This window comes from Cynara cardunculus (genome assembly GCF_001531365.2).
Source record: "Cynara cardunculus var. scolymus isolate 2C chromosome LG 11, CcrdV1, whole genome shotgun sequence".
NCBI classification, from domain to species: domain Eukaryota; kingdom Viridiplantae; phylum Streptophyta; class Magnoliopsida; order Asterales; family Asteraceae; genus Cynara; species Cynara cardunculus.
Window position 1 is genome coordinate 6,365,183 of NC_037538.1, and position 24,026 is coordinate 6,389,208.

At 35.3% G+C, this 24,026-nt stretch overlaps 4 protein-coding genes across 4 annotated transcripts; 2 read left to right on the plus strand and 2 right to left on the minus strand.

The window, feature by feature from the left end:
* Positions 1–5,108: 5,108 nt before the first annotated feature.
* LOC112522171 (pistil-specific extensin-like protein) lies at positions 5,109–6,102 on the plus strand. Its single transcript, XM_025131255.1, has 2 exons — positions 5,109–5,324; positions 5,629–6,102. The coding sequence occupies exons 1-2, from the start codon at positions 5,141–5,143 to the stop codon at positions 5,997–5,999; spliced, it is 555 nt and encodes a 184-aa protein (XP_024987023.1). The 5' UTR covers positions 5,109–5,140; the 3' UTR covers positions 6,000–6,102.
* Positions 6,103–6,933: 831 nt separating this feature from the next.
* LOC112521869 (NAD(P)H-quinone oxidoreductase subunit T, chloroplastic) lies at positions 6,934–8,828 on the plus strand. Its single transcript, XM_025130863.1, has 2 exons — positions 6,934–7,338; positions 8,305–8,828. The coding sequence occupies exons 1-2, from the start codon at positions 6,998–7,000 to the stop codon at positions 8,726–8,728; spliced, it is 765 nt and encodes a 254-aa protein (XP_024986631.1). The 5' UTR covers positions 6,934–6,997; the 3' UTR covers positions 8,729–8,828.
* A 1,546-nt stretch (positions 8,829–10,374) lies between these two features.
* Positions 10,375–17,270, minus strand: LOC112521969 (vacuolar protein-sorting-associated protein 37 homolog 1-like). Its single transcript, XM_025130992.1, has 7 exons — positions 17,068–17,270; positions 15,342–15,446; positions 13,652–13,739; positions 12,802–12,841; positions 12,632–12,678; positions 12,409–12,529; positions 10,375–10,712 (listed from the first exon to the last, which is right to left on the minus strand). Exons 1-7 carry the CDS (start codon positions 17,082–17,084, stop codon positions 10,549–10,551), a joined length of 582 nt encoding a protein of 193 aa, XP_024986760.1. The 5' UTR covers positions 17,085–17,270; the 3' UTR covers positions 10,375–10,548.
* Positions 17,271–19,989: 2,719 nt separating this feature from the next.
* On the minus strand, positions 19,990–23,586 carry LOC112521025 (myosin-2 heavy chain-like). The gene is made up of 3 exons (XM_025129651.1): positions 21,010–23,586; positions 20,732–20,850; positions 19,990–20,242 (listed from the first exon to the last, which is right to left on the minus strand). The coding sequence occupies exons 1-3, from the start codon at positions 23,584–23,586 to the stop codon at positions 19,990–19,992; spliced, it is 2,949 nt and encodes a 982-aa protein (XP_024985419.1).
* Positions 23,587–24,026: the final 440 nt, after the last annotated feature.

The following is a 24,026-nucleotide window of genomic DNA, read 5'->3' on the forward strand; positions in this document are numbered from 1 at the left end:
TGGCCGGGCCAATTACGGGACATTTGAGGCCAGATGGTTATGGGCTGGGCCATGAAGGATTGATTATTTGGCCCGTTGTACATGCAAACTGAATTCTTTTTTGTTCTTCTGATTTTTAAATGAGACATTGCGGGTTCAGTTGAAACAAGTAACATTTTTTATTTTAGTTATTTAAAAAGCCATGTAATGTAGCAGGAAATGGAAAATGAAATATAAAATAAAATACAAATAAATGAAAAGAAACGTTATTCCATCAAACCAAACGTCCCATAAGGGTTGGGTTCTCTTAAGACCAACTTGTTTCCATGAGCCCTATGAGACCAATTGCGAACGAAAACATACTAAACTTTCATATCAAAAACACTGTAAATGTACAAAAACAAACTCTTACAATGTTTTTACCATGAAGATTCAATATTATTCTCTGGTCTCACGGGTTTATAAAATGAGACTGGTGTCACATGATGTCAATCTAAACTTTAAATCATTAAACATTTAAAAGAAGTCAGGGATATAATTCAGAACTTGTTAATAAGATGAGAAAATTGATATCATCACTTGATCTCATTTCAACAAATAAAACGAGTTACGAAATTCAAAAGGCCATTTTCTGTGGATACCTACATTTTGTTCAACTCAATATAGGTCGTTTACCCAAAGACTTACCCTGTAAATATTTATCATTAAAATTCGATATTATCACTTAATTTATCAAGTAAGATTTTAGTCGATAAAAGCGACATCGTATGCAACAATTTACTCGGTAAACGCTAACCGGTAAGACCTACACTTACCCGGTAGGACTCTCGATTCTTACCATCGGTTACTAGGTAAGATTCTCGAACATATTTATGGGAAACTTTTAAATCGTTTGACGATCAAAATGCCTTTCCATTAGAAATAGAGAAACCTTAATAGGCCATTGGCGAAACTAGAGACCAACATCAACATCTTAACTCACTATCTGAATCAAGTAGAAAGAAACATTAAACAAAATACGAACTAGAAATCAATTCGATTGACAAATTTCGTATTCTTATCAAAGCCAATGGAGGGTTTCAATATTCAAATGCCGACTGCAATATCTCACGAAACCCTAAAGAGAGTTAAACAAAATTATGCATATTAAACTATGCGAGGTCCCATAATATAGCATAAGATGTAATTAGAACAAGAAGAACCACAAATAACATAAGAAAAAATTAGAGATTCCGGAAAGAAGAACAAATTTGAGGAGCAAGTAGAAAAAGACGAACCTGATGTCGTCGCCATGTTTAATTTCCTTCAGGAGCCAACACTATGAAATTGAAGGCGAGATTACAGTAAAAAAGAAATTCACAAAATTAAATAATACAATTTTTTATTATAGATTACTTCTTACTACGATGATTTCTTATCAAATTTTCAAGTGATATCTATTCATAAAAATATATATTTTAACCAAATAACAACAAAACTATAATTAAATATTTTTTTAATTATAACTTAATATCAAATAATTTATTAATTAAATAATTATAATAAAATAAATTAAATTAAATTAAATAAATAAAATATTTAATTTAATTTATAAAATGTTTTCCAATGAATAAATGTTTATAATTATGTATTAAAAAATACTTATTTTTAGTGTTTCGTATAACTTTAATCTATTTACATGTATTTTTTTTAATGTTTTTAATGTTTTCTATCAGTAAGATAATATCCTAAACATGTTATGAGACAATTTTTTCATTGCTAATACATGCAATAAATACTTCCTAACATACCTGAGAATCTGCGTTGTTGCCCAATATAAAATAGTCGTTCAAGGTCTATGGCGTTTGACCTTCTCAAATGCTCGTATCCAAACATGGCAATAACAACTTGTATGAACTTCTTGACTCATTTTATCGTCATTGTTTTCCCAATTTGTAAATATTCGTCAATGACATCTGCTTACACTATATGCTAACGTACGCATTATAACAATACACTTTTGAATAGGTGATAAACTTTGTCTAGCGGTAGAATCAAAATTACTCTTAGAAGAAAGGGTCCATAGTTTTTACACCTTGAACTTTGCGAAGAAATAGTTGCCTCCTCATTTTAAATTCTACTCCGAAATATGTCTTCATTGTACATCGGATTTTCAAAGAAATAGCATTTGCATAGACATTGATCTGCATTTTCATGGCTCCGTTGCATATAGCTTCTTGACTGCTTTGTACCTACAGATGATGAAGCTTGATGTTGTAATTCATCGTATTGAAGCATAAGATCGCAGGCATCATCAGTAAACCATTCTACAGATGTTTTAGTGAGAAAAAAGATTAATGTTTTTAAATGAGAACTGCTCTCAAAATCTGATATTTATTCCAACTTCCGCGTATTGGAAAATTTATATAACCAAGTGAAGAATGAAGAGTCATGAAATTACCATGTAAGACGTGAACTGTGAAGTATCATGAAACTTGTGAATTGTCGATAATCATGAAATTATCATGTGAACCATGAACCATGAAGAATCTATTTTTACGACTATACTGAAAAAGAAAAAAAATACAAGTGACAGAAGAAGTTCATACATCATTTGTGGAAACAAAATAACTAAAAAACAAACGAGAAAATCGAAAAATGATCATCAAAACCACAAGGGTGATGTCTGATTCGTTTGAACTTGGGCTCCAAAGGTTAAAAGTGTCTGGAGGTCCCAGGTTCGAATCCAAGAAAGAATAAAAAAAATCCCCTTGTGGCCAAGGAGGTTCAAATGCGGTGACTCTGGACTACCCGCGAAGCGGGTGGTCGTCCTGAGATTAGTCGGCTCACATAGCGGGTTGGATATCTAGGTTAATAAAAAAAATGATCATGAAATTGATGAAAATAAATCCCACAACAATGACCGAACCACAAAGGAGATTGTACAAACATCAAATTCAACAACTTTTAAATGAACAATGATGTAATTTTATATGTGTTAAGTTATTTTTATTTATGTAATATATTTTATTGTATTGTAATATAAATCATATTTTGCATTTTTTTAATATTCGTTAACATACTAATGTTAAATTTATAAGAAAATCGAATATAATGTTAAAAATATAATTTACTAAATAAAAAAATTATATCAGTATTAATTAACGGTCAGACTGTTTGTATCTTATTTATAACCAAATCTCATTTAATAAATTGTTCATAATTTTTTTTATAAACATACCTTACAATTTCTTATATTATTCACTGTTACATCAGCAGAAAATATTGATGTTCTACTAACAATTATTAAAAACCAATTTAATATTATAAAAATTATACTCATAACCTCTAATTTTTTTAATAAGAAATCTTACATGAAATTAAGATATCCTTCGATGGTTTAATCAAAAAACGACGACGATAATGGCGGTGATCGATAATTAAGTTTGAATATCCATCAAGCATGTTCGATGAACCCAAAACCAAAAATCTATAGTATCATAATGTGAACCACTATCAAATATATTGTTTCAATTAAATATTGTGACCACCTAACTTTTTACACTATGTGATCACCTGTTTTTTTACACCTTATGAATACAATGTGACACAACAACACTAAGAACAAAAAATCAAAAAGAGAAAAAACACTAAAGATTCCTAAAAGTATTGTGTAAGGACTTTGATACACATTGTGATCACCTTATAAACATAATGACGCTAAAAACAAAAAAAATAAAAATAAAAACAACTAAAATTCCTAAAAGTATTTTCCAATGACTTGGACAGAGTACATTATGAACAATTAATGTTTTATTTGAAAATTTATGATTTTTTTATTTATGGAAGTTATAGATTTCATATTTATAGGGAGAATAAATTAATTAAATACATTTATAAGTTGACTAAATTACCTTTTATATTATTTTAATAATTAACATAATTATATCAAATAAGTGGTTCACATTAAATCTCACAAATTTTTGGGTTCTCATTTCATTAAGTCTCATCGTATCTTTTGTTTTTTTAAAAGCTCTTATTTTACCACTTATGTCTTATTCGGTCAGACATAAGGCAATTCAGACCGTTTGTTTTTCATTTTTTTTCAAAGCTACGTATCCCTTATTTTCCTCTTAAAAATTAAGTGATAACCTAGCCACTTATTTTTCTCTTAATCCTGAAGACTATCCAGAGAACCGATTTCTACTTCATCATTCGATCGACTTCACTGTCTCAATCGATAGACTTCACCCTCCTCATTGTCTCAATCGATCGACTTCGCCCTCCATCGCCTCTGGTGGCTTCAAATCGACCCAAATCAGATCCAAATCAAGAGGGTTTTCTTTCCTGTGGGTTTTCGATATTGTGTGTTTTCATTCCTGTGAAACCAATAGTTGTGCACCTTTATCCTCGTGAATCAAGGTATTTTCGTCCATGTAATTTTCATCACGATGGAGATTTGCTTCGATTTTAAAGGTGGATTTGGGGATTGGATTTTAGAGAAGGAGTGGTGGTGGACGGTGGTTGATGGTGGTGGGATGAGGGTGGAGATTGAAGATGGAAGGCTTGATCTGGAGGAGAAGTAAGAATTAAAGGAATCTTGGGAACATAAAGAGAAGTGAAATCAGAAATTATACATATTCATATGTTTGTTGGTTACAAAAGCAAACTATTGATTCAGACTTCAAACGTTTGTCAGTTTACAAAAACAAACAGTCTAACTGATTTAGATTTCAGACTTCAGCACCACCTCTTAAAAATCAAAAGTGAAATCAAACTTCAGATTTCAGCACCTATTAAAAAATAAATGTCACCTTATACTTAAAGGTAGAAGTTAGCTTAAAGACGAAATCAATAAAGAATTACAAACAATAGAAAATGAAAATCACAATTTCCGATTTTATTAAATAATTTATAAAAGGATAAATTATATATTAGTTATAAAGAAATATAATAATTATTTTTATTTCCAATTTTCCACCTATTATTATTATCATTGATAAATTAGTACAACTATAGGTTATGGTTTGCACGTCACAAGTAGTTGCCATCCACTTCAATTATCGGTCAATACCCTGCTTTATATATACATATACATATGCAACTTATACTACTCGTCTTCATTACATATAGTTAACAAATTTTAATTATTTTGCATAAAAAACGATAGATAAAATACACGATGAAGATGATCTGGTCGATAGTGTTGCTCGTTGTCGTTGTCGGGGTGATGAACGTAGGGGAATGTTGGGAGGAGCCGGTCGGCAATGGTGGTGACGGAGTAATACGTGTTGGCGGCAAAGTGCTTTGTCAGGATTGCACCGAGGGGTGGAATGAATGGGTCGCCGGGCATAAACCTATCAAAGGTACACACATGATTTTATGGATATTTTTTTCTATTTTTTGGATCCTATCTGCTTACGAGACATTAACAGTCTTATTTTAGTCTACACTTGTGATATGAACTGTATTTTTTCATCCAGTATAAGAAAATGTATTTCAATAATCATTATATATAAACATATGTAGCAGTCAATTTAAATAAAGTTTTAAGATATGTATTTTGGCTTTTGTTGTACATATTACACAATTATATATTCAAAATTACTTGTTAAATGGAAACAGAACAGATTAATTAATTGTTTATTGGTTTTATTTTATGCTATTTAGGTTGTACGGTTTCTGTGACATGTATGGACGAAAGAAAGAGGATAGTTTACTATGGAAGGGACGAGACTGATTCAGAAGGCGAGTTTGAGGTCACTATAAACAAATACATCCACGGAAAGCAGATAAAGCCTGAAGCTTGTTTCACAAGGCTCGTTTCTTCACCTGATCCTATTTGCAACATTCCGACTGATTTTGCCGGAGGCAAGACCGGAGTAAAGCTTGGCCGCCCAACCTTGGTGTATCGAGACATGATCAAACATGTCCTTGGCCCGTTCTATTACACCACACCTATGTGTGATGAACCAGATACCAACGTTAATGATAACGATAATGACGATGATAATTCTTACGAGAAAGAAAAAAACTACTGAAGCTCTAGTTTTTTTATTTATTAATTCAACGTTCTCGTTTTTACTAATTATTTTTGTATGGGGAACTTTTATAAACTTCAAGTAAAATCGTATCTTTTTGTTATTGTCGTTCTATAACTTCTAATATATCAGTGATTTAAAGGGAGGTTCACGGGAAAACCGCAAAAAATAAAAAACTAAGAAACAACCTGATAACCATTTATCTGGATGATATGCACCTGTGCATGCATCTAATTGAAGTTGTTTCTTGGTTTTTATACACGTGTGCATGTTATACACATGTGCATACCGGAAACTGTTAATTAATTATTCATTTATTTGTATGAACATGTGCATACGATCCAAACGAACGGTTACTAGGGTGCTACTCAACTTATTATTTTTTTGCGATTTTCCCCTAAAGCAGACACTAGTGATTTATATTGGTGTTTCTGTTTCACCAATATTATATTAAGAGTTTTTAGGAGTTTTACCTGAATACCAATATAGATATTTGTATTTGTATTTGTATTGTGTATCGGGGAGATGCACAAAAAACCCCAAGCCCAAATCCCAACCCAGGCTTGACCCAAAAAAACTCTGGCCTAGTGAGTCCGAAACCTGGTCGAGCCAAGCAAAAATATTGGGGCTAGCCCTGGCCTAAAAAACCCCAACCTAGAAAAGCCCAATTAAGTGCAAAAATATCTGAAAAAGCCTGATCAGGCCTTATTTAACCCTAAGCCCTCCCCATACCATCTCGGTCTAGGTCTAAAAAAAATCGACCCATGTTTTCTCATTGAAAACAGGCTCGGAAGATCCGACCCAGGCCCAAAAAGACCCGGGCCTTGTGCATCTACATTGTCTATCCTCTAGAACAAGTAATTTACTTTGGAACCATCTGAAATGGGTCCAATTTGCTGGGAAAAACACCACGAGCCACACAATATTTTGGAATAGCATCATCTGAACCAAACAGATACTTCTAAAACCAGTTTCAATTCCTCAGCCACCAAAATCATATGGCTGCAAGAACAGCAATACCCTCGTCATCACTGTCTCTCCTGCCAGGAAGAGGCGGAGCCACCACCACCACCAGTGTCGCTTGCCGGAAACCCACCACTCGAGTTGGTGGCAGAAGCATTCTACGGATTTATGCAGCAGAAGGAGGAGGAGAAAGGCAGAGAGCACCACCAGGAGTTGATACCAGAATTCATTGGGAGAACGAGGATGAAGGATGGGTTGGCGGCAGCGGCAGCGGCAACACCACCCGGAAGGTAGAAGAAGAAGAAGAGCAGACAAACAACTTGCTTGGTGAAAAATTCTCTGAATTACTCAACAATTCTACAGATTCTCATTACCAGTTAGTATTCTCCATTCTCTCATCCACACACAAATAGCGACGGAAGTCCAACTATTAGTGACACCTTTAGCTGTCGCGAAGATCTCTGTTAGTATGAATTCGAAACAACTTTCTAAACAACCTGATCCTACGCGACGGACAGGGTGTCGCAAATAGTGACAATGATCTAAAACGGTATTCACAAAGTATTATAGTTGACACTAAAATTACAGACCATAAACGACTTCTATACATTACAACAAAATCGGCATATACTAAAACATTAAATATGATTAAATTTCCAGACTGTTTTATTGGACCAAACAAATATATATGTCTTATGTAAAGGTGTTATAATAAGATGTTCGAGACGTATTTGAGCATTTTAACAAGTCTTTTATGAAACTTCAGATACATAGTTTCCTATTAGTATTTGTTATAGAAATCTTTTATAAAAATGTCCTATGAACAAATCTTTTTGTATGATACTTTTTTTCAAACAATATCATTTAAAAAGACTAATGTGACACTTTATTTCAAAAATGTTCAAAAAGTTAGCTAGGACGGTCAAAAAACGTATTATCAACTTATTGTAACATTTTTACATATAACGGATAATTGTTTGGACTTACAAACCTAAATCCTATAAAACAGTCAATTAGGGTATTTTGACATATTTGACGTCTTATAAAACGGGTTTTGTTCTAGTAATATTTCAATGGGCTTGGCTCATTTCGGCTCTTAAACCTGTCATGCCCGAACCATATATACTATGCTCGAGTTCGGTTCAATTAGTAAAGCGAGCTGCCTCATCAGCTCAGCTTGGCCTAGGCTTGTTAACCTCCTAGACCAAATTTCTTGCAACACCTATACATAGTGACGCTAGAGGCCGTCGCAAATAGTAAATCTTTATTGTTATTTTTTGGAAAAATAGAACACTAGAACGGTAGACATTACTAAGCCAGCCCTTCAACTCAACAATGGCAGGTTCTTAGGGGTGCCAGCTGAAGCCGACTTGGAAGAGATCAAGGCGGCTTACCGGCGACTATCAAAAGAATACCATCCCGACACCACCTCTCTCCCACTCAAGGCAGCCTCCGAAATGTTTATGAAACTAAGAGAAGTTTACGACGTGTTGAGCAACTCGGAGAAGCGAAGGTTTTACGATTGGACCTTGGCTCAGGAAGCCGCGAGCCGTGAAGCCGAGAAAATGAGGGTGAGGTTGGAAGACCCGTACATGAAAGACATAGAAAATTGGGAGTCGGTCCCAGACATGGTTGACCGGCTTGGAGGAAGGAACATGGAGCTGAGTGACCAAGCCAAGTCGGCTCTTACTTTTGATATTTTCATAATTATTTTCTCAATTTGTTGCATCATTTATGTGGTTGTGTTCAAGGAGCCTTATTACTAGCCATTCTCTACACAAAAACGAATAGTTGACTTTGTAAAGTCAAACATAGTAATTTTTATAGTTCGAAAAAAATCGATATATACATCACAAAGTTTAAAGCAACATTTCGTGTTTGTCGCCAAGCAAGCGTAATATCGTCTTTTATATAACTTGAAAGAAAAAATATCTCGGAATGCATCTTGATTCGTAAGTTGGAAATTTGTTGATTTCGACCTTTGGGATCAGTAAAAGTTGAGATTCGATGGAATATATGTATCATATGGTTTCCGTACCTTATTTATGAACGTAATTGCAAAACACAAACACACACAAAAGGAACATGTAGGGTAGCAAATTATGAACGGGAATGGTAACATAGACAGGTTGGAGCAGATGGAGGGTCAGACAGGGGAAGAGGTAGTGCGTTAGGTTATCAAAGTCTTACGTTTTACATAGGGTTGTCTTGGCATTTCTTACTTTTCATCAGTGATTGTTGATACTGCATTTTGTGTTTCCTTAATTGTTTTAACCTATTTTCCACACATTTGTCGATGTTATCTAGTATCTTACTATAACCGATGCTTATTTCCAACAATTATATTGTTTCTTTAATTGTTTGTTTTATAAGTCCAAAGTATTTATGAAAACAGCTTTTCCTATCCCTATACCTTATTTTTGCACATGATCTACTGGGTTCTTTTGTTTTTATTATACTGTTTGGCATAGAGATGGCCAAATGGGCCCGGCGGAGGACCGGGACCAGGACCCGCAATCTAGGACCGATTATGACATTCCACCAAAAATAAGGCACGGCTCGGGACCAGGACCGGTTAAGGGCCTGACCCGATTTTTTATTTAAAATTTATTTTTAAGTGTATTTGATTGGAGACCAAAATGTATTTTTAAGTGTATTATGATAAAAACGTATTTTTTTAGTGTATTCAGTTGACCCAGTTAAATATTCTAAAATATATTTGATGGACCAAATTCTTTATAACAAAAACATGTTTTTGATTCACCCAATTATAATAAAAACGTATTTGTTGGTGTATTTAATTGACCAAATTCTTCAAAAAATATTTTTTATATGTTAAAAATTAATTTAAATAAAAAAAATTAAGTGAGACCGATTTGGGTACGGCCTGAGACCGGTTCTCATAACCTGGCCTCATACATCTTAACCGGGCCTTTCCTCTTTGACCGGTCCAGATTGTCACTGTTTATGCCCAGGACCGGTTTTTGGCCATGTCCAGCACTCCAGCTTGGCATAACAAACTAGAAAGGCACAAAAAAGCCCAAGTCAAAGCCCAGCCCAAAAAACCCAGGCCTAGTGAGCACAAAGCCTGGTACGAGTTAGGCCTTAAAACCCGATCAGGCTGAAATTTTGGTGCAAGGCAAAGCCTAGGTCCGATCCGAAAAAGCATGTTCGAAAAGGCGTTATAAAATACCAGTTAAGCCTGAAAAAAGCCAGATTAACCCCAGCCTAAAAAACCCCGACCGCGCCCTCTTTCAAACCCAAACCTAGCCTTTTTCTTTACTTACTGAAAACAGGTTTGAAAGGCCCACGCCTTGTGCATCTCTATTAACAAACAGACCTAATTGTGAACCTTTGTATACCAAACCACAGTTCTTTGATGAGCAGGTTGATGATTGATTTTCAGTCCATCAGCTGCAAAAAGTTAACCATTGATAGCACAAAGATGGTATAGCTATATAGCTTAAGGTAATATGCTATATATATACAGAAATCATGAAACAGTTGCAAGTTCTGATAAGTATGGCAGACAGAAAAGAAGTATGAAGTATCCCTTTGGAGAATTCCTGAAAACATACATGACTTCTTAACCAGCCAAAGACATGTTGGTTGCTAGACGGGTAAGGGCGCGTTTATGGTACGAATTTCGCAGCCTCTTGTACTTTTGCACGAAAGCAGTCAGATCAATTTCTCGATCGAGAAGCTGTTGGTGGAGAGCTTCTGATTCCTCTTCCGTGTTATGCATTGCCTCTGCAAACGATCATAACCATTATAACTAAAACCAAATAAACCGGGTTAATATAGGTAGGGTCTGGGGTAGAATGTCTGCAGACTTTTCCTTTTACCCCAAAGGGGTAGGGAGGTTGTTTTCCGGCTTGTAAAACCAAAAATAGAAGAAACAAAGAGAGCAAACTATAGGTGAAAATTTGTGCAATCAAGCAACGGGTAAAAAAACAAACAAACAAACAAAGGAACAAAAAGCACAATACTAACGAACTAATAGTACAAGAAGAAAAGCTAAGACTAGTATACAATAGAGAAGAGAAATCGACTGAAAACTATAAAAAAGTTGAAAACATGAAAACAGGCTTCAACCGTTAGATGGATTTGATTCAAGAGATGTGATTAATTTAAAAACTTCATTTTTAAAACTAAAAAGATTATCCCCCTTAATAAAAGAGAGACTAAATATAATCAAAATTGGAGTTAAACAAATTATACCAAAAAACGAGTATTTTATTCTCTTTAATTTGATATCCACATTGTTATATTTTTTTCACCCGTTTTTTTCATGTTTTCAACTTTTTTACTGTTTTCATTTGAACCCTTCCCTAGTTGGTACGGTGCCTAAAATGTATGTGTGTAAACCTTGTACTATTGAGTACATTTTTTGTCTACTATTACAGTCATCTATTTGACCATCGTAGCTCATGTTTCAATATCTTTTACCTGCTCCAACTTTCTGACCATAAAGAGGGATTTCCTGACATATCAGCCCTTAATCAGCATTTAATATAACATATTTTTTACCAAGGGAAAACTGGACAAGTTTTTCTTTTGGGGGATTGAAAGGAAGACCAGTGGGAAACAATGGTCGGAACATTCTGGTGGCCGAACGATATTTTATGGTACAGTGGCCAAACCTGTACTTTTCAATCTAAAACAGGTGCTTCTAGACACAATTTCCCTTAACAAGGGCCAACAGAACATCATTTTAATAGCGGGAAACTGGTTAAGTCGTTTTCTTTTTGGCCCGGAATTAAGACTAATGGGTGAAAATGGTTGGAGCTTGTGGCATGGTGGCCAAACCAACAACTACATATCTCACTTGAGGTGGGGTCTGGGGAGGGATGTAAGCAGACCTGACCCGAAGAATAGACTTATAGAGCAGCTGTTTATGTGAAGACCCCAGACTTGTGAAAAGTGTAACAAAGAGAGAAAGACGGATATGATAAAGATTTGAAAAACTGGTTAAGATAAAGCAATAACACAGAACTACATAGTACAATGGCCAATAATTAAGTTTTCGTTATTGTATTATAAAGATTATAGCCTGCCAATCCTGCTTTGGGCCAAAAAGAAAAAGTGAACTAGACTAGTTTCACCGTGCTAAAACAATTTTATGCAAATGCTCATTAATGGGCAAATATGTCAAGAAAAGCTGGTTTTAAAAGAGAAAACCAAACCAAACCACACCAAACGACCCAGTATATCCGAACCGAGGTGGGGTAGATGTCTGCAGATCTGACCTCTACCCCAAAGGGTAGAGGAGGTGGTTCCGTGAAAATACCCCAAGTTGTGAAAAGTATGACAAAGAGAGAAAGTCGGCTAATAAAAATTTTAAAAGCAGGTTAAGAGTAGGCTGGAAAAGAAGACTAGTGGGCAAAAGATGATTGAAATATGAAGTACAGCGGCCAAGTGAATCCTTTTGAAAAAGAGAATTTACCTTGCAGACGATGAAGCAAGGATGCAGGAGAGTAAAATCTGAGGATTTCTTGTTTCTGCTTTTCGAGCTCATGGAGCTTCTCTCTTGCAGCAGCCAGTTCAGTGGCCCGTATTATTTGGCACTATATCGGAAAAACGGAAAAGAGGATTTCTATAAGGATCACCACCCTTTCAAGTGTTCAAGTTCCCAGAGCCAATTGGTACAAGGCAGATGAAGTACTTACCTGGTTTCGCAGCTCCCTGATGTGTGGTTCTTTTTCCAAGTTGTGTTCTGCATAAAAGAACCATTATGTCAACAAATGATGTTGACTTACTGTTCTATAATTTCAAAGGTGTGATCATTGCTCAGTATTTATACACAAAGGAAAAAACAAACAGACTATGGAAGACTCACTTGCAAGCTGCATAGTTTCATCTCGCAGTTCATCTCTCAGCTGATATCAAGAACAGAAAGAAGGTATGGGGGTAAATGTTAGAATTGATATCCATAGCTTCAAACAGCTTAGTTTTTAAATGCATAAAGACATACTTGTTTTGTTTCATGAGAATTGTGGCATTTGACTTGGCAAAAAGTTCATTGAGAAAGTTTGACTATTTGTTGAATATCTAAATACCCTCAACAAAGGCAATAAAAAACTGGTCTGCCAAAGTCAATACCATAAACTTGTTTGTAATAATGATAATGCTACTGCTTTATTTTCAAGGGAGCAAATGTTGCAATTTTCAAGGGACGGAGGGAGAACATACATAGCTCATGTAAATCTTCAACATGTGACGACATTATTAGCACAATCCTCTAACCAACTGAGCTAATACGTCAATTTGCTTTATTTTTGTGTTTCTGTTTCATTAATTTTCTTTCATTTGCTGGCTCTAGAAACTGCTTTGCTGACTTCTTTTTAATACATTAGGTGTGACTGAAACATACAAAATGAATTAACCTTATATAGCAGAGCATGGAAGGACATCATCCATGTCCCAGAACCCTAGGGGAGTTATTCAGTTAATGTTTTCAAATTGGGATTTCACTGCTCAAAATATTCTTTCGGTTGAAGGTTACATGACGCATAATTATTCATAAAAGTAAATGGAAGCCACAGTTCGTATCGAACAAACGTCAATTCCAATCACAACTATTTTTCCCGATTGTCTTTTGGTGTTCTCTTTGGTACCACAGGGGAGAAAGACGTTATGAAAATGTGTAAGCAGACAACAAAATAGCATGAAATTGTATAATAACTTACACGAATCTGAGTTTGGACCATGTCAAGAGAAAGTAAAAATTGTTGATATGCATCTTTGTTGGACAAAAGCTTCTGCAACTCACTAGCACTATAAGAAATTGACAGGCAGAAAAAGGGATTGGGTCAAAATAAAAACATATCATTATTTATGAGATTTAATCAAAGTAAGAAAGCTGATCAGAATCCATGAAATTTGTAAAATCAAACCTCCTATACGTTAAATAAATATAACAAACACGGGTGGCTTTTGGGAAACTACTTGTACTCATTTTGAGCACCATGGAACCAGTATAGTAGAATAGTGTACAAGATTGGCAAGCAAGTTAGACAAGGAGAGTTGGCTCCATAGGTACACGACAATGTACTTGCTATAAATGAAACAAAATTTCCTTCTCAGCTGATGCAAGGGGTTTCAGAGTTGTAGGCATGTTACTTCTCTTCTCTGTTTCTTATACCAATTGTTGAAGGCTGAAGCATATTATCTGAATCTTATTGACTTCTCACCAAGCGCGTACAAATCGCAGTTGTTTGAGAGGCTGCTCTCTTCCAGAGGCTAGGCCTGTTACGGCAAGAAACTTCTCACATCCTCACCTACCCACCTCCCTATTTATAGTTGACATCCCACTGTAAGAACACCAACCCGCTCCCTTCTAACCAACTCTGCTACTCCTCTAACTACTAAACAACTCTCTAATGAAAAGTATAAAAGTGCCCTCATGACTTATTATATATCTGCCCCCTACTTACTATTTCCTCCTTCTACTATACATGTGCTTAATCTCTGGCCTAACAATAGTAGCTGCATGAAATCTTCGTACTCAGTGTCCCTCTCAAATATAAATAGGCCACACGTCCCTTGTCTAGGGAGTCAGTCTCACCCAACATGCCAAATCTTCAACTGGTTTTATATGCATAGGATTTACCCATCCTCCCAAGCGGATACATAGTCCTTCATGAGTTTTTACTTGCCAAGGGCACAATTTACAAACTGCCTACAGGCCAAGGGTTGATGGTTGCAAGAGAAAGACTCCTATGTGAACCTTGTGGTTTTGTAGGCCAATTTATTCAAGCAACTTTTCGCATTTTCCATATAAATTTGGAACTCCCTCGAATTAAATACAGTTGTACACTGGATGGGTAGATTTATTTGACCTCTGTTCTCCCGTCTATGCTCATCTTCTAGATGGGTAGACACCATATTACCAATGAGTTTATATGGCTTTTGCCTATCAGGTGGAAGGTCTGATAACCTAGTTTTCCCGAGGTGCTTGTTACTTGAGCAGATAGAAACAGTCTAACACAGAATTGCATTGTGCACACAAGCACCATGGCTCATGAACTCAAGGTGTTCAAGCAACCTATACCAGTTTCAAACAAGATGGCCACTATCACAAATCAGATGTGTTACGTAGCTAAGCTTGTCAGCATCCAACCATCCCAATCAAATTATTGATTCATGATGCAACAAAAGATGTCCATTCATGTGAAAATGTAAAACCTGAAGCTCTACAAATATTATACATGCGAGTTTTTCTTTGCATCATGCCAAGCCAGTAGTTGCATAGTTTACATATATAAAGATAAGTGCTAATCATACCAATCATTTCCAAAATTAACCAGGTTTGGGAAGCCATCAATTGTTTAAGTAACTATGTAAGGTATGTCAACAGATTTAAGAAGACTAGCAAACCTTTTATCTTTTAAGACGACGACAATCCCAGCAGCCTCACCAGGTGGAATGCGGGATACAGGTCTATCTCCATATGCCTGCGCGTGAACCTGTTCTTCAGAACCCCTAGAGGGAACGAGAGTTCAAAAAAGTGAAAAAAGGAAAAAGATTGTATCTTCAACTGGAACATGCACATAAATACAATTCCGCCATTACATATGATTGTATCAACATATGAACATCCTATTATAACTACCAAGCAAGAGGTTCATAGGAAGACATATGGTCCCATGGATACCAACTCTAGTGCTCAGCTCAGAGACAGTCCCCCAATGACCCCTAAGGTTTAAAATTCAAATGGTTATAAGCAAACGATTTACAATTGAGCATCATCTTTCAGCAATGATATTAACTCTTCTAGAAAACAACAGGCACCAGGTTTACAACTATAGGTATAATTCAGTAGTAGGAACATGAAAACTCATTGGTTTTCCAATCTGCGCTTGTTTTGACTTTTCAAAGCCATATCCCACATCATACAAGACGGGCAATTTACTGGTTCATCATGAATTCGGAGTATCATATTGGGCACCTTTAGGATCAAGTTCATACAAAAGATGATGAAAGAGATTTGCCATTCGATAAACTATGCAAAAATATATTGCAATAGATTGTTTTGGTCCTTTTGGAGTTACAATGCTGAAAACATTGACATCGATTTAGAATGAAGAAAGTGCTAGGTTAGAATCTATAAACCAAAAGCTCCCCCCATCCCCAACAATACAGAACAAAATAGTCTCTGTTTACCAACCTTCCAGTGAGAAAACAAATGTCAGATCAATGACACTAGCCAGTGTGTTTTTGCATATATATCATATTTGATAGCGAATAATATTCTCTGAAGTTTAAAGGAAATACTAACTGAGCAACTGCAGAAAGATCTAAAAAATGGACAATCATTCATGGTAGCGATTGAAATAGCTCGAGTTATTAGAACTCCCCCACTTCACTTGCAGTACCAACCCATATTACCACATTAAGTAGAAGCACAACAAACAAAAATCAGAAGACTCGACCAAGGATAGAACTCACTTAGTAAAGGTGAAAACCCACTTCAATTTTGAAAAATGGAACTTATCTGACCTGTAATAATGTGTTAAGAATATTGCATACATCTACTTATGATACCCCTCTTCATATTTGACCTTACTGTCAACCAAGTTAATTTTTGAGGTTAACATTGGGAAAAAAAATGCCTCCATTCATCCTAAAAATTGATGACTATGATATACTACAAAAATAATTAGTCAAATAAAAACACTATGGAGTTGCAAGACATACCAATTTTGCATTTGAAAAAAGAAAAGCTACGATTTTGGATTCAAAAGGGACTCCTCTTCAGTTGGGAGTAATCGTTTTGTAAAATTCAACGTTGAGGAAACTGTTCAGATAATTTTGCGTCTTCCAATCCACATATTCTTGATCGGAGTACTACATCGACTCCGAAAACAACTTCAAGTTCTCTACAAGTCCGTTAATTTCTTCTTTTTTTCGCCTCTTATGAAGAACTTTGCTTTGTGCGTATACATCAATCAAAACTAGCAGTTATCGTTTGAAATCAAGTTGGTCAAAACTCGAATAAAAGACCAATCCCTACCGAAGAGCTTCCACAAACGTTACAAGTAATTCAAACAATCAGATAAATCAAACCCTATAATCGAAAAAAAAATGAACGTAAGAAGATTACCAGAAGGGTTTGAACATGATTATAATCGAAACCGGCTGATAGATTTAAGAATCCAAGATCACAAATACAAGTAGTTCAATTTTCTGATTCTTCGATCATTCCAACAACAAAATCATGAAGCACTAAGAGTTTGCCCGCCGTATGATTTTATGTCTTGCTTGCTCATGTAGAGAAGGAGAAAACAATTCCCACTTATGGGTCCCATTTGAAAAAATACAACAACTCTAAATTTATTTATAGCCCACTTAGAGGCGCGTGACAAAGACGAAACCCTGTTATGGTAAGTGAAGATTACGATTCTTATTCGGTAAGTGTTTACTGGTATTATTGTATATAACACTGTCTTGATGAAATGCAATATTACCTGGTAAAGTAAATTAGAGTGTTTGACTCTTACCAATAAACACTTATCAGATAAATTGTTGCATACGATACAGCTTTGATGAACTATAATATTATCATGTAAAGTAAGTTAGAGTGTTGACTTTTTAACGGTAGCATTTACCGAATAAGTAGTTGCATATGATACTATTTTGATGGACTTACCCAGTAAAATAAGTTAGAGTATTAACTCTTACCAGTAAACACTTATTGACTAAGGAGTCGTTTACCAAACATTTACCCGGTAAACGATTACCAGTAAAATTTAACACTATCACTTATTTACTGGATAAGATTTTAGTTCATCAAAACGGCATTGTATATAACAATATAGTCGGTAAGCGTTAACCATGGTAAGAGTCGTCGCTCTCACTTATCGGATAAGACTTTTGGTTCTTAACATATTCATCTGGTAAGATAACATGACTTAGTAAGTACTTACCCGGATAAATATTTAATAAACGACCCTTAAACATTTAGACACATTTAGATGAACGGTCCCTTAGACCAGAAAAATAAAGCAATGAACAAAGAAAGCGAAGGTAAGGCCGTAAGGCTGCCCTTGTATTAGAAGAAAAAAAAGTTTTAAATTTAAAATCATTTTTTAAAATACATTTTTGAAAAAGAAGTTTATTTAAATTTATATAATACTTTAAAATATTATTTATTATTCATTATACTTATAGTTTCATTGGAAAATACAGTTAAAACTTGTTTATGTCATCATCTTTTGTTGTAAGTCATGTTAATTTTTAATAAGGTTTTTATATTTAATTACGATTTTAGTATACATGAACTTTGTTGATGTGATGGAACTAGAGGTGTTTATGGGTTGGGTTGATCGGGTTGATGACATTTAAATAACCTAACCCAATGCTTGTGATTTAAAAAATCTTAACCCAACCCGTACGGGTTGGTCGGGTTGATACTTTGATATATTAAAATATTCTTCTAATCTTGAATATGTTATTTCTCTACTCATAATTTTTTTTTAAATCATCAACCATTTGATATAACTTATCTATATTTCTTACTTATATCTCATTCAGTCAATTTTCTCTATTTACATATATATGTTTCAGTTACTGAACATATATATGAATGAGTATATAGAGATATGTATAGATTGAAAATATGTGTATATGAAAATCATACATGATAGTGTAATTGTCTAATGTATATATTAATAGAAATTAAACAATCATATTAAATCAAATAAATAAAAGGATATCGGGTTCATCGGGTTGAGTTGGGTTCAAATAATTGTAACCCAATATCTACGGTTTGACAATTTTACAACTCGATTAGACATCGGGTTGCTTCGGGTTAAGTTATTTCACGTTGGGTTGGGTTGGGTTGGTCGGGTTTTTGAACATCCCTAGATGGAACACATATCAAATAATATTCCTTAAAAAAATCAACTGATTTAAAGATTGAACTAATCGAACAATTGTTCTCCCATAAAATACAATTGAACAAATATATATTTAATGTATTTTGTTTCAAACAGATCTATAATATTAGTCGATTCGCATAACGGTTTAAACATCCAAGTTAATAAAAAAAACATGGATAAATAACCAAATTAATTCATCATAACATTTTAAAGCAAAATGCAGGTGATAAATTCTCAGATATACATATTTTCTATATATAATTATTATTGATTTTCTTAAAGTTAATGATAATATTAATGGTTCTAAAATATTTATTTTGTTTTTGAATTTTATTTGCCAAAACTACAATTTTTATAGTTCTAATACTAATAATTTAATATTTTATAATACCATTCACTTTCCTTATCGGATAACAGTATTGTTGGTCATCAAAATGAATTGTTGGTAGGTATTTTTTAGCTTATAAGTGTTTCTTTATCGTATTTGCTAGCCTTGTATCAGATAAAATTCTTGGTCGTTGTAAGTGCTCACGTCATGTTTTTGTAGGGTATGAAAAGAAAGATGCTTTTGCTAAGGTAGATAATGAACACGTTATAGATAAGTTACAGAAAACGAAATCTCGAGGTCACCGTTAAATCCGTATAGATACGTCATACGTGTCATGAATATAATAACGTTGTTTTTACCATTTTTGGAAAATTAATATTTGTTTTTATTTTATTTATACTTGTTGGTCCCCCTAGACCCAAATCCTGACTCCACCACTCCCTCTTGTGTTAAACTGTAAAATTTGTAAAAAAGAACACTAGAAAATTAGTTTGTAAATAGGTCCAAAGAAGGCATCTTACACTTTGAATTAAAATATGTAAATTACCATGAACTATATCCATCATGAATAAGCATCTTCTCTTCAAGATGGACTATATTTATACATTCTATTCTTCAAAACGTACAAAAATAGAACGAAAAACCATTAATGATTCTCGAAACAATATCGTTTTATTTCTTTCTGGTGGCAACATGTTGTTGTCGACGTGCATGGGCTCATATTCATACCACCCCGTGCCGTGAACATTATTTTTAGTGTATTTAAGAGTACGGATATGAACTATTAATCTTTGATTGAATGAATAGCGTATACTTATCATGGGTTGTCGATGAACTGGAATCGTTTCCTTGTGGTGGTGTTGGTTTTTAACTGCATTACAAGATCTTCTCGTTCGGCCTCTACTTCTGCATACTTGAGGCTCATTTCAAGGTAACGGTCACGAAGGTCTTTTAGCTCTGTCTCCAATGATGACTTTGTCCTTTCGAACCTTTCTTTCGTTACTACTTCACCTTCACCCTTTGATTTCCCAGGAGTTGATGAAAGACTATTACGCCCCTCGGACTTTAGCCTGGAGAGATATGTTGACCAATTAAGAGTTTATGCAAAAGGGTTTCTAACTGGCAACCCCCGAGCTGGCCGACATTGCCTCTCCCCACCCCACTCTAAGAAGAAGCAAATCAGGTATACAACGGCCCACTAGGTGGTTGGCTTAAGAGTCCAGTGCGCACAAAGAGCCTAATCCCCTAAGGAATTGTAACTCTGACACTGCGACTGCCACGACTAACAATTGTGCACACTAGTGATGCTTTTACCTTTTAACTCAAGATGTTTGCCTTTGTAATACCCCTCCGTCCCAAAATAAATGTCCACAATGAAAATTGTGCAGAGTTCAAAAAATGTGTAATACACTTTTTATTAACTAAATGACAATTTTACCCTTAACAATATAACGGTAGAAGTGAAAAAGTAAGTATTTACTTTCGAAAGTGGACACATATTTTTTGACAAAGAGTATCCTTTACTAGAATTGTGACAACTCACATTGATGTTTACTCACCTCTGAAGCTGGACTCTGTACTTGTTATTTGCATCAAGAGCCTCATCAAGCTCAGCTTCCAGCATCTCTATCTTTGTTGCATAATCAGTATCTTCTTGAGAATAAGTTTCCTGAACACCCTGGTACAGAAGATAGAAAATAATATTGATATTACAGATTCCAGCTAAAAGGCTATATTTCTTTCAAGAATTTAATTGGTTGTTAAGTAAATTAACATTAAATTTGGTACAAAAAACTTAATAATATACAATGGAGAATAAATAGAGAACAAAACTAACCATTTTACTGCCTGATTTGGTTTGATCTTTTTTGGCTGACAGCAGTTTCAGATCTTCCTCCAGAGCATGGACTTTCTTCAAGCATTCGTTTTTTTCGCCTTCAAGTTGTTGGATTTTCAGCTGATATTGCAAATTTCCACTCTTGATCCTACTAAGCTCGTTTTTCATCTCAGCGTCCTGCGAACATGATGCTCCTTTAGCCGTTAGATCACCATCCAATCTCAGTAGCTTTTCTTGTAATGCATTTCTCTGATGTTTACAATCCTCATACTCAGAAACAGATGCTTCCAAGATAGACATCTTTTCAGTTAAAGACATCTTCTCAGCTTTAAGCTCTTCCAAGCTACTAGAAACAGAAAGGAGAGAAGCTTCAAGATTACTCTTTTCGTACTTTACTTTATCAAGATTTCTCTTTTGATCTAATACTTCATTTTCAAGCTTTGAAGTTTTCTGCAGCTTATCTTTCAACTTTGCAGATTCTTCAATGAGCTGTTGGCGATCGTATTCTGAAACTGTAAGTTTAAGTTCGAGATCGTTCTCCATTGTCTTTCTCCGCTCTTCTCTGGCTCTATAACCAGCCAAAAACTTTGACTTCCTATCGTGATCTGCCGTCAGTTTCTTATGGCTTTGTTTAATGGCATCAAGCTCAGTTGTTAGTTCTTGAATCTTCGATTCAGATTCCTCACGAACAAATTGAAGCTGGTTTTCAATAAATTCTGCTCTTGAATGAACTTCTTTGAGAGAATAGTCCAACTTGGATTTTTCAGAAGTTAAACTTGAGATTTCTTCTAAGGCTTCAGATGCCACCTTTGCCTTTTGTTCTTGAAGCCGAAAAATTTCCTCTTTGAGATGTTCTACTTCACTTTGGAAGTTCTCAATCTCGGCCGTCTTCTCCAAGTACATTTGATTCAACAAACTTTCTTCCATTGTAACTTTCTCCTTTAACTGCCAGTTTTCTTGATTAAGTTCATCCAAGTGTGAAGAAAGACTCTTCTCTTTGAACATGTATTCCTCCAGCATAGAAGAATATTTTTCTTCCAATTCCTCTACCCTTTCAGAAGAAATTACCAGATTCTCCCGAGCTCCCATCAATTCGATCTCCAAACGTGAACATTGCTCATACAGCTCCGCCTTTCCCTTTGTCATCTCTTCATATGACTTCTGAAGAGAATTGCATTCCTCAATGAGATTCTCCGCAGAGTCTTGCAATTTCTGCTTTTCAGCTTTCACATATTCACACTCCTCTTGAACATCCAATAGTAACTTCTCCACATCCTGCAACTTTTCGACTTCATTCTGAAGATCAGCTATCGCAGATTCAGATTTCTCCAACTCCAATTGTGCGACGCCATGCTCGTCTTTCACAAGCCTCAGTTGACTCTCCAATGCAGACACCTGTTCAAGTAGTTTGACATTCTCTTCTTCCACCTCAAACAACCGAAGCTCCACTTCACGCTTAATTTTTTCCAGCTCCAGTGCTTTCCGTTCTAGTAGCTTATTGGCAGAGACTTGTGAATCGACACTGCTGCTAAGCACCATCAGATCGTTCCTTAAATTATCCAAGCATTTAGAGGTTATGTTGCTCTCTTTCAATGCAACTTCCATGTTTTCTTGTAGCTCTTCTTTCTCCTTTTCAAGATCAGAAATTTGAGCTTCTTGTTCCACATTCAAACTCTCTAGCTCTCGAATTTTCAAACTGTAATCTTTCAGTTGCTTTTGACCTTCTTCAATAGCCTCATTTCTCACTTGGATCACTTTCTTCGACTCTTTGAACTCAAAAAGGAGATCCAAGTTTTCATTTGTTAGCTCACTACATTCCTTTTCTACCTCACTAACTTTTTGTTTCAGCCCTTGGATTTCTTGCATTTGTTCCGCTTCGCTTTCTTTGTTTTCTGAGATACAATTTGATAATTTCAATTCCAAGCTGTTAATTTCTTCTTCTTTGACAGATAAGGAACTCTTGTATTCTTTCTCAAGTACTGACATTGAATGGCTATTTGAAGTTCTCGCGTTCTCCAAATCACTGATTTTGTTTTCCAAGGCTTGTTCAAGAATCTGCAAGTTTGCATGTAAAGTCTTCTCTGATTCCTCCATCTGTTGTAACTTCAGTTGTAAGCTTCTGGTTTCAACCAAATTGCCATTGAAAGACTTTTCTAATTCGCTAAACTTTGACTTAACCTCCAGAAGTTCTTCGATTTCTGCTCTCTGTGTTTCCGTGGCTTCCTCCAGTTCCTGAAGAATACCCACAAGCTCGATGTTTGATTCCTGATTCCTCTTTAGCTGTTGAGATAAATCAACATTTGCTTCTTTATGAGCTTTTAGCTCATTTTCAAGTTCCCTTAGAAGTTGACTTCCACCTTTGGAGTTATATGTTGACTCCACTGTGGCCTTCTGTTTGACAACCGTTTCCTCCAGCAACATCTTCAGTTGATCAACTTCTTTCTTCATACCATCACACTCCGTCTGTGCTGCTGAAAGCTCCATTTGAGCATCCGACAGATTCTTGGACTGATCAGAGAATCTCTCTTTCAAGATCTCCAAATCAAGCATTAACTTCTGTGAATTCCTCTCCCACATTTTGGCTTCATCACGGAGCTCTTCGATGGTGTCCTCAGCCGCTTCTAGAAGGTTCTTTGAAGAACCAGTCTTCGTCACAGATGATGTGGGAAGAACAGCCGGGGGGCTTTCCTCGTACTCTTGTTCTTGGTCATCATGGGTTATCCTTGATTTGAAAGATGAGTTGTTTGAGTTTGATATGGAAAGATCTTCTTCGATGGGGTAATTGCTTCGTGGTGAACTATTTCTGGAGCTAGCATTAAGATTATGCTTGATTCCATTTATATGATTTTTTCGATAGAATCTCTCCTCTATAGAATATTCAGCTGAATCGTCGTTTTGATTAAAACCAGATGGTTCGTAACTTGTTTCCTGCATTTAGGGAAACAAGAAAATGGAACCACATTTACAATCTTTAGAGGATCTAAAGAAGCCTCTAGGTTATTAAGCTGCAAATATCT

Bases quoted from the DNA above. Each gene is read 5' to 3' on its own strand.
- LOC112522171 (XM_025131255.1), top strand. From the start codon at position 5,141: ATGAAGATGATCTGGTCGATAGTGTTGCTCGTTGTCGTTGTCGGGGTG. The intron at 5,325-5,628 runs GTACACACATGA...TATGCTATTTAG, and splicing joins CGGGCATAAACCTATCAAAG to GTTGTACGGTTTCTGTGACA.
- LOC112521869 (XM_025130863.1), top strand. From the start codon at position 6,998: ATGGCTGCAAGAACAGCAATACCCTCGTCATCACTGTCTCTCCTGCCA. The intron at 7,339-8,304 runs GTTAGTATTCTC...CAACAATGGCAG, and splicing joins TCTACAGATTCTCATTACCA to GTTCTTAGGGGTGCCAGCTG.
- LOC112521969 (XM_025130992.1), bottom strand. The intron at 12,842-13,651 runs GTAAGTTATTAT...TCTTGATATCAG, and splicing joins TGGTCCAAACTCAGATTCGT to CTGAGAGATGAACTGCGAGA. The intron at 12,530-12,631 runs GTAAGTACTTCA...TTTCCGATATAG, and splicing joins TCAGGGAGCTGCGAAACCAG to TGCCAAATAATACGGGCCAC.
- LOC112521025 (XM_025129651.1), bottom strand. From the start codon at position 23,586: ATGTGGGAGAGGAATTCACAGAAGTTAATGCTTGATTTGGAGATCTTG. The intron at 20,851-21,009 runs GTTAGTTTTGTT...CTTCTGTACCAG, and splicing joins CCAAATCAGGCAGTAAAATG to GGTGTTCAGGAAACTTATTC. The intron at 20,243-20,731 runs GTGAGTAAACAT...ATATCTCTCCAG, and splicing joins TACAGAGTCCAGCTTCAGAG to GCTAAAGTCCGAGGGGCGTA.